The following is a 16,335-nucleotide window of genomic DNA, read 5'->3' on the forward strand; positions in this document are numbered from 1 at the left end:
AGCCTTATGTCTACTAAATTTTACCTACAAAGCAAATTTCAGGCCCAGATAACTTCACTGGTGATTTCTATAAACATTGAAGAAAGATATGGTACCAATCCAACACAACCTAAATAGAGGGGGTGGGAATAGCTCCCAATCATTTTATGAGGCCAATTTTATTCTGATAGCAAAATCAGTAGAAGAAATTACAAGAATAGAAAACTACAAACTAATATCCCTCATAAATATGCAAAAATTCTTAACAAAATATTGATATATTAAAACAAACAATATAGAAAAAAAAATACATCATAACCAGTGGAGTTTTCCATAGGATTAATTTAACATTAGAAAATCAATGAATATAATTTTTGATATTAATATACAAAGGAAAATCATAGAATATCTCAACAGGGGCAGAAAAATCATTTGACTAAATTTAACAACCATTTCCAATTAAAACTCTCAGAAAACGCGACTTCCCTGGTGGTCCAGTGGGTAAGGCTCCATGCTCCCAATGCAGGGGGCCCAGGTTCGATCCCTGGTCAGGGAACTAGATCCCACATGCATGCTGCAACTAAGAAGCCCGCATGCCACAACTTAACATGCCACAACAAAGATCCTGCGTGTTGCAACTAATACCCGGTGCGGCCAAAATAAATAAATAAATAAATATTTTCTTTAAAACTCTGAGAAAACAAGGAGAAGAAGGGAACTTTCTCAACGTGATATGGGGCATCTATGAAAAAAACACAGCTAACGTTATACTTAATGATGAAAGTCTCAGATGTCTGCTTTCATCACTTCTGTTGAGAATTATACTGGATGCCTTAGCCATTGCAATAGTTAAGAAAAAGAAATAAAAGGCATGCAGATTGAAAAGGAAGAAGTAAAACTCCTTTATTTGCAGACATGATTTCTTATATGGAAAACCCTAAGGAATCTACATAAAAAGTTACTTGAACTAGTAAGTGAATTTAGCAAGGTCAGAGGATACAGGGATAATATACATACATAAATCAACAGCATTTCTATATACTAGCAATGAATAATTGGAAAATGACAAAAAATTATTTCCATTTTCAATATCATTTAAAAACATCAAATTCTTTGGGATAAACCTTTTTGGTTTGTACAGATGAATTGGGGATATAAGGGAGAAAATTAATAATTTAACTTGGGACAAGAAGTGATCTGGAAGAATTTTCGCATACAGTGATATCTGTGCTGAGTCTTGAAAGACAAGAAACTTCCAAACAATCAAAGGGATAATAATCACTCCAGACCAAAGAAAGAACATAAACAAACATAAAGATAGAAATACTTGAGAAAACATGGCACATTTGGGGATCTGAAGTAGTTCTGTGTGATTTGCGCACACGAGGAGGAAGAGTAATCAAGAAGAAGCTGAATTATGAAGGGCTTTATGAGTCTTACTAAAGCATTTGCCCTTTATTCTGTAGCTCATATGGTGGGTTTTAATTGAGAGACATGGTAATGTTGCATTTTAGGAGCTGGTGGTGGAATAGGAGTTGAATTCAGACCTTTGCAGCTATTTATGTTGAGTTCAGCTAGCAGTAGACAGGCAGTGATACTATATGGCTGCTTCTTAGGAATGAGGCATTAGGTTTCACCAAGCAATCCCTATTCCAAGATGAGATGCATGCCAGCTTCTCACTTGACCCACGCAGAATCCTGTGTCCTGCTTTGGTGCCAGTGGTGACCATCACATCTATTAAAAGAAATAGCACGGTAGCTGTAGTAGCAGCAAGAGCATTGCTAGCCCAGCAATTAGCACCCGACATATCAGTGGCACTGGTACCCAACCAAGTGAGGAGACACCTGGAAGGCAGAGCAATATTGTTCCTGGCTCATGACACAGAGGTTGTTTACAGTACCTCTGGCTGGCATCATCAGGCTTTGTGAACTACCCAATCATTTTGCCAAGGAATGGTGGTGAATATAGGAGGTTTTTTGTAATTAATTTAGGCTCAGACTTACAATGGTTAGTTTTATAACCCTTAGTGTATTATCCTCCATATCTGACTATAGGCTGATTATACATTGAATGAAGTTGTACATTCCTAGGCCCTAACAGGGAAAGAAGGATACAGGCCTGGGTTTGAATGTCTGTCTCTGCTACATAGCTATATAATCCATAGGTAAATAACCTAACCCCTCTGAACTTTAGTTTCCCCATCTGTATAATAGAGATGATAATGCCTTCCTGACAGGGTCATTGTGAAAATTAAAGATGTGTGAAAGCACTCAATACATTCTTAGCACAAAGTAGATTCTCTTATATTAGTTTCCCTTCTTTAGCTTCTGTTGTAGGTTATCCTGTGTATTTGCTTTTCCAAACAAAGGTTGCTTTTTACTTTGACTTAAGGTTGAAATCTTCTCTACTACTCCCCTGTCCACCTTGGATCATAAAACATTTCCCCCTGTGTCCTCTGTTATGTGCTTGTAGCATTTGGATAGTTTAAGAAGGTGTAGAAATTGGCAGCTTTGACAGAGGAAAATTTTGGCCAAAGGAAATAAACTAACGCTTATGTTATATAAGATATATAAATTGTCAGTGAAGTGAAAAGGTACAATGGTTTATCCTTAAAAGCTAAGCTTTAAGTCCTCTTAGATAAAGCTAAGACCCCTACTTGACCTCTTATCTTCTCACAATCTTTCAACAGGACTTCATTGACTTAACTAGAGAAACCAGACCAAGGGCAAAGGATCGCAATGGACTCTGTGTGATTGACCTAACAGGATCTGAGGAAGAAAATAGACCTATTGCCACTCTTGACTTGACTCTAGAACCTGTTGCTCCTTCCCAGAAAGAGCCAGCCAGTCTTCAAGCATGTGCCAGCCTCTCCAGCAAAGAGGTGATGGAAGGGCAGGTAGACAGAAGCTCTCGGCCTGCAGCACGGAGAATCATTAACAGTGATCCTGTGGATTTGGACCTTTTGGAAGAAACTGCATTTGAAGGTCCCCAACTCCCTACGTCCATCAGTGGGGACTCTGTTTATCCAGGAGAGCCGAATTGTAGCTCAACCATATTCAAAGGTGACCTCGGCTTCTTGGCAAGCCTACAGCTATCTTCAGATATTCACTCCCTCCCCGCAACAAGCAATAATGGTAGCCGTAGCAATCAAAGGGCACCCTTGCCATGCCCACAGCAAGATGTGCCTTGCCCTCCACAAGCCTTGCCATGCCCACTGAGAGCCTTGCCATGCCCACTGCGAGCCTCATCATGTCCACCACGAGCCTCCTCATGCCCACCGCGAGCCTTGTCATGCCCATCACAAACCATGCAGTGCCAACTACAAACTTTGCCTCACCTGCCTCAAGAAGGGCCATGCCCTCCTCAAGATGTGCCACGCCCTCAGAATGTGCCATGCGCTCAGCAGAATATTCCAAGTCCACCTCAAGACTCATCATGGCAACTTCAACATTCACAAAGCCCACCTCAAGACTCACTGTGTCCACCTCAAGACTCACTGGGCCTACCTCAAGATGTACCAGGCCCACCTCAAAACATAACGTATCCACAAGATGTGGCACACCTGCAAAACATGCCACAGTCCCTGGGAGACATGCCACAGTCACCAGGAGATATGCTACAATCATCAGGAGACAGGCCACAGTCATCAGGAGACGTGCCCCAGTCACCAAGAGATGTGCCCCAGTCACCAGCAGATGTCCTACAGTCACCAGCAGATGTGTCACAGTCACCAGCCAATGTACCACAGTCACCAAGAGACACTCCACCGTCACCAGGAAGTGTACCACATTCACCTGGAGAAGTCCCACACTTATCAGGAGATGTGCTACATTCACCTGGGGACATGTCATGCTTGCCAGAAGACATGCCACACACACTTGGAGACTTGCCTCATTTACCAAAACTTAGGCCTGACTCTCCGCAAAATGATGTACAGAACCATGACACCCCTATGGATGTCTCAGCTCCATCCTCTCCAAGCTGCTCTCCCAGCCCACAGTCTCCACAGTTTGAAACTTCCTTAGAGAAAGTTCCTTGGCTCTCTGTCACAGAAACTCCAGCCAGAAAAAAGATATCATTGTCAGAGCCTGTCAACCCCGGATCTACCCAGGTGCAAGCACGAACACCACAAGGTGGGTTGTACAACAGACCATGCCTGCATAGACTGAAGTACTTCTTACGACCTCCGGTGCATCACCTCTTCTTCCAGACACTAATACCAGATAAAGACACAAGAGAGGTGAGCTAACATGTCTTCCCCTGGGGATCAGGTGTCCTTTGTATAGGCCTAGCATGACGTTAGTATGCTACCAGGAGTCCATGCATGAGAGGACAGGCCCAGCTGAGCTAAGACATTTTTATCTTTCTCCCACTGTGGAACCATTCAGTGTAGAATCAGATCTGGGTTCAAATTCAGCCCCACACTTAAAATCTGGCACTGAAGAAGTCACTTTACTTATCTATAAAATGGAGATAAGAACATACCTCACAGTATCATTAAAGGAGATAATATGTAAAGTGCCTGTTGGGGTGTCTGGCTCATCATAGGCCTTCATCAAATACTTCTCAATTTCTCTGCCTTTCCTTCCTCAGTTCCTGATGCCCTCATTACAGCTTCCATATCACAGAGATAATAATACTCATGACACTTTGGTACCTTCAAAATTGTTACTCTCTAACTTTGGGGGAGGAAATTCAATTTTAAGATTTTTTTTAATTTATTGATTGATTGATTGATTTTTGGCTGCGTTGGGTCTTCATTGCTGTGCGCAGGCTTCCTCTAGCTGCAGCAAAGGGGGGCTACTCTTGGCTGCGGTGCGCGGGCTTCTCATTGCGGTGGCTTCTCTTGTTGCAGAGCATGGGCTCTAGGCCTGCGGGCTTCAGTAGTTGTGGTACGTGGACTCAGTAGTTGTGGCTCCCAGGCTCTAGAGCACAGGCTCAGTGGTTGTGGCACACGGGCTTAGTTGCTCCGTGGCATGTGGGATCCTCCCGGACCAGGGCTCGAACCCATGTCCCCTGCATTGGCAGGCGGATTACCAACCACTGTGCCACCAGGGAAGTCCAAGATTTTTTTTTAATTGAAGTTGATTTACAATATTGTTTTAGTTTCAGGTATACAGCAAAGTGATTCAATTATATATTTGTTCAGATTATTTTCCATTACACATCATTACAAGATATTGAATATTGTTCCCTGTGCTAGACAGTAGATCCTTGTTGCTGATCTATTGTATGTATAGCAGTTTGTGTCTGTTAATCCCATACTTCTAACTTGTCCTTCCCCACCTCCCTTTCCCCTTTGGTACCCATAAGTTTGTTTTCTATGTCTGCGAGTCTGTTTCTGTTTTGTAGATAGATTCATTGGTATTATTTTTTTGGATTCCACATATAAGTGATATTATATAATATCTGTCTTTCTCTGTCTGACTTACTTCACTTAGTATGATATTCTCTAGGTCCATCCATGTTGCTGCAAATGGCATTATTTCATTCTTTTTCTATAGCTGAGTAATATTCCACTGTGTGTGTGTGTGTGTGTGTGTGTGTGTGTGTGTGTGTGTGTGTATACCACATCTTCTTAAACCAATCATCTGTTGATGGGCACTTGGGTTGTTTCCATGTCTTGGCTATTGTAAATAGTGCTACTATGAACATTGGAGTGCCTGTATCTTTTTAAATTAGAGTTTTCATCTTTTTCCAGATATATGCCCAGGAGTGGGATTGCTGGACATATGGTAGCTCTATTTTTCGTTTTTTGAGGAACCTCCATACTGCTTTCCATAGTGGCAGCACCAGTTTGCATTCCTACCAACAGTGTAGGAGGGTTCCCTTTTCTCCACACCCTCTCCAGCTCAATTTTAAGATTTTAACGGGAATGCTACTTCCCATTAGTCTTCATTGATCTCTAAGAACTAAACTAGATGTGTAAGAAAAAAAAATTGTGGCTAAGTCCCATAACATGAAGCTTTTTTTCATTATACCTAACCACATTCCCAACATTAAGACTGGCTTGAAGTTGTTCAAGAATTCAAAAGGTGCGTTCTCCTGTTGGAGCAATCCATAATCCAGCTTAGTGGGTGTCAGGCATTCACATTGATTTGCCCCTGGAGAGTGAATTTTTTTCTCTCGTTTTAATTGTTCTATCTTCTAGTAGGTTTTATGTCTCCTCCTTCTGAATGACTCTCCCCAACACTAGCTCGTTCTCTTTTTTCCTGTGGGTTTGCCTCCTATTGGCAATACATCATTCCATTATTGAGCACCTGGGGGACTTGAGAAAGTTTGTTTACCTAGTCAAGGCTGTGTGCTTTGTAGGTGCTACACAACCAAAGAAGCCATCAGTGGATACAGGTCCACCTTATGTGTACACATAGCTCAGATTACAAGGTGGCAATTAGGCTACACAGAGTGGCTTTTTCTTCTTCATCTTTATTTCTTACCTTCTCAAAGAATCTCAGCCATCTAGAATACATCTGTAAATCTTTTCTGTCTCTTTTGATTACTTTTGGGCTTTTTATAAGTACTTCTTCACTAAGTCATTCTCCCCCCAGAACTTTTTTTTAGTGTGATGCACTTTATTTTCTATTCTATTCTAATTCATTGGGGTTTTTGGTCAGTACATTATTTTTTTATTGAAGTATAGTTGATTTACAGTAGTATATTAGTAATGGGCAAAGGATTTGAATAGACATTTCTCCAAAGATTTTCTGTATCGTTAGTCATTAGGGAACTGCAAATCAGAATCACAATGGGATACCACTTTGTATCCACTAGGATGGCTATAATAATACTTATTATAACCATTTATAGCCAATAAATATATTTATTATATTAAATATATATTTAATAATATATAACTATATTATTAAAATATAGTTGATTTACAATATTATGTTAGTTTCAGGTATACAACAAAGTGATTCCGTTATTTTTTTCAGGTTATATTCCATTATAGGTTTTTACAGCATATTGAATATAATTCCCTGTGCTATACAGTAAATTCTCCCAAGAACTTCTTAGCCAGTGTCCATGCTGCCACTAACCAGCCATTAGCCTTAACTCCTCTGAGTTATCAGCAAGATCAGGGGTTACCCTCAGGTGTCCTGAGACATAAGAAAGCTAACTGGACTTCTCTCTTCCAGAAAGCTAACTGCCCTCTCCCCAGACGGCAATTCCAGCCATCACTGTTTTTCTGTTATACATAAACTATCAAACTTTGTTTGGCTTGTGTTTTAAAATTAATACTTATTCTCAGATTTTAAAAATAATGCTTGTTTAAGAAATAATTACCCATGATGCCATCAGTCAGCATTTATTAATGTTAATAATTGGGTGTATTTCCTTCCTAGTTGCCTTTTTATGTGTAGACACTTTAAATTTTTTAATAATTGGGGGTTTTAACAATAATATATTTATTATTGTTGGTTTTGTTGTTTATAGAGAGTTTGAGTTTAGATGGTAGCTATGGAGTTATACCGCTGTATGAAACCAGCTTCTGCCATCTATTGCATGAAAAATTCTCACTCTAAATCTCAGTTTCCTTATCTATAAAATAGGAATAATAATAACATGTATTTCTTAGAGTTGTTGAGAGAATTAAGTGAGGATAAGTTAAATGTTAAAACTTATTATTATAATTATTGTTGTTATTATATCAGACTTTTTAATGTTTGTTTTTCTTCTGATGATGTGTCTAATACAGAAAAATTGAAAAATACAAAAGAACATATAGAGGAAAAATCATCCATCATTTCACCACCCAGATAATAGAAAACCACTTTTCATACATTCTCTCTCATTCTTTATATACATACTGTTTGGTGGTTGGGGTAGGGGGTGAAGCAACTTAATATTTACTGTTGACTCAAAAAAAAAATCAACAAAATGGAGTTCTTCTTCTAACAATAAAACATATTTAAATCATCTTAATTCATCTCTTTGTTTCAGTATCTGATATAGTATCATAGCTACCCCTAAATATCTTATCACCCTTATTCCAAACTCAACTTAGGCTAGCTCTTAAATCTTTTGTACTTTCCTTTCTAATGCTATATTTTAACACAGATGAAATCATGTTACATGTAGAACTTTGTATTCTTTTTTTTAAATTATTTATTTATTTATTTATTTTTTCGCTGTGTTGGGTCTTCGTTTCTGTGTGAGGGCTTTCTCTAGTTGCGGCGAGTGGGGGCCACTCTTCATCGCGGTGCGCGGGCCTGTCACTATCGCGGCCTCTCTTGTTGCGGAGCACGGGCTCCAGACGCGCAGGCTCAGTAGTTGTGGCTCATGGGCCCAGTTGCTCCGCGGCGTGTGGGATCTTCCCAGACCAGGGCTCAAACCCGTGTCCCCTGCATTGGCAGGCAGATTCTCAACCACTGCACCACCAGGGAAGCCCAGAACTTTGTATTCTTATTTGTTAACTTAATATAAGCATTTTCCCATGTCATTAGAAATTTTTTAGATAAGGCTTTCCAGTCTCAATTTTTTAAATTATGAATATTTCAAATGCATGGAAAACTTCCCTGTCTTCAACCTCTTGCTTTTATGTCTATAGAAACCCACCCTAATTTATTTCTTTTTATCTCTGCAGAACAAAGGTCAAAAATTAGAACCTATCCCTCATCGAAGACTAAGGATGGTAACAAACACCATTGAAGAAAACTTTCCCCTGGGGACTGTGCAGTTTTTGATGGACTTTGTGTCACCCCAGCATTACCCACCCAGAGAAATTGTGGCTCACATCATCCAGAAAATCCTGCTCAGTGGCTCTGAGACTGTGGATGTTCTAAAGGAGGCCTACATGCTTCTCATGAAAATTCAACAGTATGAACCTTAGCTTTTGGCAAATCTTCTGGGGAACCCGGACTCAGGGCACAACTTTCTCTTGCCTAAGATTTATTCATCTAACCATAGAGAGGGTGACTTAGTATATTAGTATTATTTGGATTGCAAGTGACAGGAAACTCAATCCAAACTGGCTTTAACAGCTGGTAAAAGAGAATTTAATGACTCATGTTACTAGAAACCTAGGAATAAGATGTGACTTAATTCATTCAAAAATGGTTACCAGGATCCATTTTTCAGCTCTACTTTGCTGTTTTTAGGCTTCACATGGTAGCCTTCTCAACCTCTAGCTTTTACAACACTCTTAGTACAAGAGAAAGTCCACTTCCTTTACAATCACACAGAGTTCTGAAATTGAGTCTTATAGGTTTTAATTGGCATAACATAAGACATGAGTCCATCTTTGAGCCAATCATTGTGAACTGAGGAATAGAATAACAAGATTAACGTGCTTTGCAGACTTCATCCCAGGGTCCTATTGGGTAAAGCCAGTGGGCTAAGAATAATAAAGAGTTGATTTCTTCAAGGCAAAATTGGGGTACTAATGCTTCCCAAAAGACAAGTGGATATTGGGTAGCCAAAAAAAATGAAGTTCCACTACCCTCAGATGACATGGTATTGTATCAAAGGGTGGGCAAGAGCACTGAGGATAAGAGGAGGCTTCTTGCTTCTATCATCTTCAAGATACCATCCCTTCTTCCACTAAACTCTCCAGAATTCTAATTGATGTCACTTTACTTTCAGGCTACATCCAGCTAATGCCAAGATGGTGGAGTGGGACTGGAAGCTGCTCACTTATGTCATGGAGGAAGAGGTAACATAGCAATTGCAAGCATAAATCTTTTGCAGAGGAAGTTTTAACTAGAAATAAAAGTGACTGTAAATCTGGTAGTAAAGTCTTTGCCATTATTCCTTTCTTTTACTCCCCCCAATCCCGACCAAAACATTCCTATTGAAATGGTATGTGCTGTCTTCCAATTCAAGATTGAATACATTCACTTATCCCTCTCCTTTTTCAGATTCCATTTAAAATAACAGTAAATAAATAGAGAAAAGTATAAACCTAAGGCACTGAAAATAAGGGGAAAGACAATAGATTTGAATGAAGATTGGAAGAGCTAAAGGAAATGTAAGAGTGATAACTGATGAAGCTAGGCTGAGAAAGCTACAGGCTAGAATACATGAGGAAGGGCTGTAGCCAAAGAGGGAGGAAATCTGCCCTTTAGGGCAGAGAATTTTTAGACTCAGAAACACAATATATAAGAAGGTTGGAGTAGGATATGAGCTGTAAGTCTGTTGAAAGCTTGTAGATGGAACTGGCAATCTCTCTATTTTTGAGTACAGAAAGCTCAGTTGCCAGGTTACCTACCTTTCAGGCAAAAAATCAGAAGATTCATTGTCTAAAAGAAATTGAATGAACCATCTGTCATAAATGAAGGCAGCTAGTGTAGAGTTGGTGCTCCAAAAAAAAGTCTGCATTCTGACCTTTAGGGATCCCTAAACTTAATTGCCAGCTTTCTGTCTGCTAACCCAAAAGCACTTGGATGGAACAAATTATTGTCAACTTAGAACTCTATACTCAGCCAAACTATTAGTCAACTGTGAGGGTAGAATAAAGACATTTCCAGACATGTACAAACTTGAAAAACTATCCACACACCCCATTTCATAGGTTACTTGAAGATATGCATACAAAGAATAGGGGAATAATCAAAGAAGGGGGAGACACAGGATCCAGGGAACACTAGATCTAATCCAGAAGAGTAAGAAAGAGAAGTCCTGAGATTACTGGAAATAGTAGACCTAGAGAGCAATCACTCCAGACTAGAGCAAAAAAACACAGGGCTTTAAGAAAGCATGATCTGGGAAACACCACCAAGATGGTAGACAAGGAAGCTCCAGGCCCTTGTTCCCTAATGGAGACACCAAGTTAACAACAATATATGGACCAGAATACCTTTGTGAAAACTCTAGAGACCAGTTGAGAAGTTGTACTCAGGCCAATGCATAACCAAGAAGGGACTCCATTGAAAGGAGTAGGAAAGTTTGTGGTATTTTGTGTGTCCGTGCCCCTCCCTCTACCCAGCATAGCACAGTGCAACTAGGAGGAAATCTCCCATACCCTGGCTCCTCCCTTGGGATGGAAACAGAAGAGTGGACGTTGAGTCCAGTGTTCTGGCTTGTTAGGAAGATAGTTTCTGTCTTACCTGACTCAGAGCACTGTTGAGAACAGTGGTTTAGTTTTATGGCTGAAAAGAAATGTGAGCACTGCAGCGTTTTAGAGCTGCAGAGAGTATGCAGTTCCACAAACAGGTACTGGGGGAGCAAGAGACTGTGGGCTTTCAAGAAGAAGTAGTGGCAAGCCACTTGGGAAATTAAGGCAGATAAAAGCACACACACAAGCTCAGAGAAAATACATCTCCAGTAAAGGTCTGAGAGGTCTCAGAACCTTTAGCCAAGCTGATTGGTGAAGGTCTTACCATGCATGGACTCAATGGATAAAGACTGGGAAAGGTGTTTTTTTTTCAAACGTTTAAATCTCAAAAGAAGATTACAAGGCATACAAAGAGACAGGGAAATGCGGCCCAATCAAAAGAATGAAATAAAGCTCCAGAAACTGACCCTAAAGAAACACAAATCTCTCAACTTACTGACAAAAAATTTTTTAAGCTATCTTAAAGATGCTCAAGGAGCTAAAAGAGAACACAGATAGACAACAAAATGAAACAAGAAAATAATGCATGAACAAAATGGGAATATTAAATTTTAAAAAACTGTAGAAAATAAACATATTCTGGAGCTGAAAAATACAGTAACTGAATTGAAAACTTCACTAGAGGAGTTCAACAACAGTCTTGGTCAGGCAGGAGAAAAAAAATCAATGAACATGAAGAAAGGTCATTTGAAATCACTGAGAAAGAGGAGCAAAAAGAAAACAGAATGAAGAAAATTGATGAGCACCTAAGGGACTATGGGACACCATTAAATGGACCATATACACATTAGGGAAGTCCCAGAAAGGGAAGAGAGAAAGGCACAAAGAGCTTATTTGAAGAAATAATAACCAAAAACTTTCCAAGTCTGAGGAAAGAAATGGACATACAAATTCAAGAAAGCTCCAGTGAGAATAAACCAAAGAGACCCCACACCAAGGCACATTATAATCAAACTGTCAAAAGTTAAAGACTTTTTCTTTGAAAGACATTTTCTTGAAGGCAGCAAGAAAAAAGTGAATTATCACATACAAGTGAGTTTTTATAAGACTCTCGGCAGATTCTCAGAGAAACCTTGCAGGTCAGAAGGCAATGGGATGATGTATTCAAAGTTCTAAAAGAAAAGAACTGTCAACCAAGAATACTATATCTGGCAAAACTTTCCTTCAAAAATGAGGGTGAGCAGCAGGAGAGAAGTGACACATCAATACAAGATCCTCAATAAGATTATCAGAGATTTCTCATTAGAAACTGGAGGCCAGAAGTTAGTGGGACGATATATTCAAAGTGCTAAAGAATAAAAGTCAACCGAGATTCCTGTATCCAGCAAAACTGTCCTTCAGAAATGAGGGAGAAACTACTGGGCGTATACCCTGAGAAAACCATAATTCAAAAAGAGTCATGTACCACAATGTTCATTGCAGCTCTATTTACAATAGCCAGGACATGGAAGCAACCTAAGTGTCCATCAATAGATGAATGGTTAAAGAAGATGTGGCACATATATACAATGGAACATTACTCACCCATAGAAAAATGAAATTGAGTTATTTGTAGTGAGGTGGATGGACCTAGAGACTGTCATATAGAGTGAAGTAAGTCAGAAAGAGAAAAACAAATACCGTATGCTAACACATATATATGGAATCTAAAAAAAAAAATGTTTCTGAAGAACCTAGGGGCAGGACAGGAATAAAGATGCAGACGTAGAGAATGGACTTGAGGACATGGGAAGGGGGAAGGGTAAGCTGGGACGAAGTGACAGAGTGGCATGGACATATATACACTACCAAATGTAAAATAGATAGCTAGTGGGAAGCAGCCGCATAGCACAGGGAGATCAGCTCGGTGCTTTATGTCCACCTAGAGGGGTGGGATAGGGAGGGTGGGAGGGAGATGCAAGAGGGAGGGGATATGAGGATATAAGTATACGTATAGCTGATTCACTTTGTTATAAAGCAGAAACTAACACACCATTGTAAAACAATTATACTCCAATAAAGTTGTTTAAAAAAAAAAATGAGGGAGCAATAAACACATTCCCAGATAAACAAAGCTGAGGGAGTTCATTTACTACTAACCCTGCTCATCAAGAAATGCTAAAGGGAGTCCTGCAGGGTAAAATGAAACACTAAACAGTAACTTGAAGCCATATGAAGAAGTAAAGATATCAATAAAGATAAATACATGGGCAGTTATAAAAGCTATTATTGTAACAATGGTTTGTAACTCCACATTGGTTTTCTATAATGTATTAAGTAACTAATACATTTTTAAAGTATTAATCTAAAAGCTAGTATTATTGTAACTTTGTAACTCCACGTTTTGTTTTCTACATAATTTAAAAGATTAATGCATTTAAAAGAATTATTAGTTTATTTTGGGGCACACAATATATGAAGATATAGTTTTGTGACTTCAACAACTAAAAGGTGTGGGAACAGAGCTGTAAAGGAGCAGAATTTTTGTGTGTTATTGAAGTTAAGCTGGTATAAATTCAAAGTATTATAATTTTAGAATGTTAAATGTAATCCCCATGGTAACCACAAAGACAATAGCTATAGAATGTACACAAAAGGAAATGAGAAAGGAATGTAAACATTTCACTATTGAAAAATCAACTAAAGACAATAATGCAGGAAATGAGGGACAAAAAAACTATAAGGCATTTACAAAACAAATAGCACAAGGCCAGAAGTAAGTCTTTCCTTGTCAGTAAAGGGAAACCAACGAATTGTGCATGCCTGCCTGCTGTGTGACAGGCACTTACGCTGGCTTTGGTAAGGTTAGAGTTATCACCACATAAATCACAAGGACACTGAGACTCAGAGGGGTAAGTTAAATAAGGGATGGAGCTGAGTTTCAAACAAACAAATAAATAAGGTCTGTGTACCACCAAAGCCCATGCTCTTTACCTGCATCAGTTAGGCTTCAACAGTTAGGATCATTTCACCTGTAACAGAAAACCCAGCTCAGACTTGCTTTCACAATAAGGATATACATCAGCTCATCTTACTAGAAGTATAGCAGTGAGATAGACATCATGGTTGCTTGATCTAGTAGCTTGGCAGAGTCATTTTTCTGTCTCTCTCTTCGGATATCCACAGTTTAGGGTTTATCCTGAGACTGATAGTTAGGTTCAGTGAAAGAACTCTAGGATTGCCCTATTTGCCCTCTTTTATAATGACCTAGACTGCTTGCTCTTTCCCAGAAACCTCTCTTTTAGATACACACTCGTTGACTCATGGGCCTTCCCTTAACTTAGTATTTATGAGAGCCCAGTGCTCAGTGTCATCCAGGAGATTGAGAGGGAATACTTACTCCTCATTTTTTCTCCCCCAGGGACAAAATCTGCCCGGGCGAGTCCTTTTTCTACGTTATGTAGTACAGACCCTGGAAGATGATTTCCAACAGATCCTGAGGAAGCAGCGACAGCACCTGCAGCAATCTATTGCAAGCACTGTGCTATCCTGTGACAAGCAACCCCACAATGTCAGGTAACCAGCCATCTGAGCCCTGGGATGACAAGAGGGAGGGGCTGTAAGTGAGCAGCTACTCAAGTCCGGAGAACATCAGGTGGATGAGATTTTCTAGTAGCTAGATAGTATAACAGGGGTAGTTATTACAACTATAAACAGTCCTAGAAGAAAACCTCTCTGTACCAACCGTGTGTCAGATGCCATAACTTGTGTGGTTTTTTTCCAAAGACCATCAGACTTCCTTTAGCCTATTTCAGTATTGTTCAGACGGCCTTGTGAGATCTAGGGGGAAAACTTGACTTGTGTAAAACTTTTCACAGCTTTTATAAACCTAAATTTATTTCCATCCCCCTGTGTAACTCAAGATAAATCTCATTTGTCACTACTACTTTCTGAAAAGTCTATTATGATAATAGGTCACGTGGCTGACAATAAGGTACAATAAGGTAGCAAGCACGTGTTCTTTTTTTGTAGGATCAGGGCCAAAGCTTCTGGAAGCTTCAGAGTGGGGAACTACCATATGCTTATACCAACAGGGGGAAATGTGGTTTGTAGGGTAGGGATCTCAGGCTAGAATTTTCATCCTGGAACTACAGCTTTGCTTCTTTTGGAAACGGTTCTCACCAGCATTCCTTTTTTCAGAGCATCATTCGATTTTTTTCACTCACATTTACATTCTCATATGTTCTTGCATATTTGTTAAGAATAGTTTTCACAGGCCAGTGTGGGATATTGACTATTATAGCTCCTTTAATTAAAAAAGGGGGATGTTTCATTATGTTCTAAGTAACAGTCAGCTTTTTCTCCCTTAGTTTGCATGCTTATATCCATTTCCCTAGATGTGGCATTTTACATAAAGTTTAAATGTTAATGATTATAAGGGGTAGAAAATCAGTAAGTAGAGAGACTACAGAGAGCACAGGATAGCATAGTTGGGTTTAAAATTGAAAAATAACAATTTAAATAGTGAGAGCAACTCTCCTGACCATTCTGCTTTGTGAGCTTAGGCATTGGATTGGGAAATGGGAGACATGAACCCAACTCAATCCAGTGACAAGTCACTCACTTTCATTGTGTGAGCCTCTCACTATACCCAACACTATACTCTTGGGTTTAAAGATAGGCATTGGTAACCTCTAAATGCAAGCCACATACTCTATTTTGTGCTTTATCAATGAAAAAAATCAGTTCCAGCTGATCAGTTACAGCTGGGGAAACCAGCTGTATGTGATTCAATAAGAGATGGCTATTAGATTGAGGTTGTGGTTACATGGATGTGTGCATGTATTTATCAAAACTCATCAAACAGTATATAACTGTGCTTTGACCTGTAACGGGTGGGACAGTTGTCAGAGCTTTCTGAGAGGCTGTTCCTGGATTATAATCCTCACCTTAGCTCAAATAAAATTTTCCATTTCCTTCTTAAAATAAAAAAAATTCATCAAAAAAAAACCAGTGTGCAATTTATTTTATATAAGTTATACCTCAAAGATAAGTTTTTAAAACAAAAGTGATGGTAAGTCAGTCTCCATATGACCCCTTAAGGGATTTTCTTTTCTTTTTTTAACTGTGCATACAAAGAGTAATCTAGTTCTACACGATTTAAGAAATACACTAGTCCCCAGATCCCCTCACTCACATTTTCCTTTCCCAAGGGGTAACTACTTTCCTTTCCCAAGGGGTAACTACTTTCAACTCTTTTATTTAAGTGATTCTTTGGATTTTTACATCTTTATGGCTAAATAAACTGCTTGTGTTGCTAATTGTTGATTTTTCATTGTTAGCTATTATCTATTAACTCTCCACATGAAAGATGAGTTAG

General features: G+C 39.2%; 1 protein-coding gene across 1 annotated transcript in view; it reads left to right on the forward strand.

The window, feature by feature from the left end:
• The window catches only part of SIMC1 (SUMO interacting motifs containing 1), a 97,791-nt gene that overhangs the window by 50,143 nt on the left and 31,313 nt on the right, over nucleotides 1–16,335 (forward strand). The window contains exons 2-5 of the mRNA XM_057540005.1: nucleotides 2,670–4,220; nucleotides 8,568–8,800; nucleotides 9,566–9,635; nucleotides 14,377–14,531. Of these exons, the coding sequence (XP_057395988.1) occupies nucleotides 2,670–4,220; nucleotides 8,568–8,800; nucleotides 9,566–9,635; nucleotides 14,377–14,531 (2,009 nt within the window). The remainder of the gene's footprint in view (nucleotides 1–2,669; nucleotides 4,221–8,567; nucleotides 8,801–9,565; nucleotides 9,636–14,376; nucleotides 14,532–16,335) is intronic.

The sequence above is a fragment of the Balaenoptera acutorostrata genome, chromosome 2, assembly GCF_949987535.1.
Source record: "Balaenoptera acutorostrata chromosome 2, mBalAcu1.1, whole genome shotgun sequence".
Lineage (NCBI taxonomy): Eukaryota > Metazoa > Chordata > Mammalia > Artiodactyla > Balaenopteridae > Balaenoptera > Balaenoptera acutorostrata.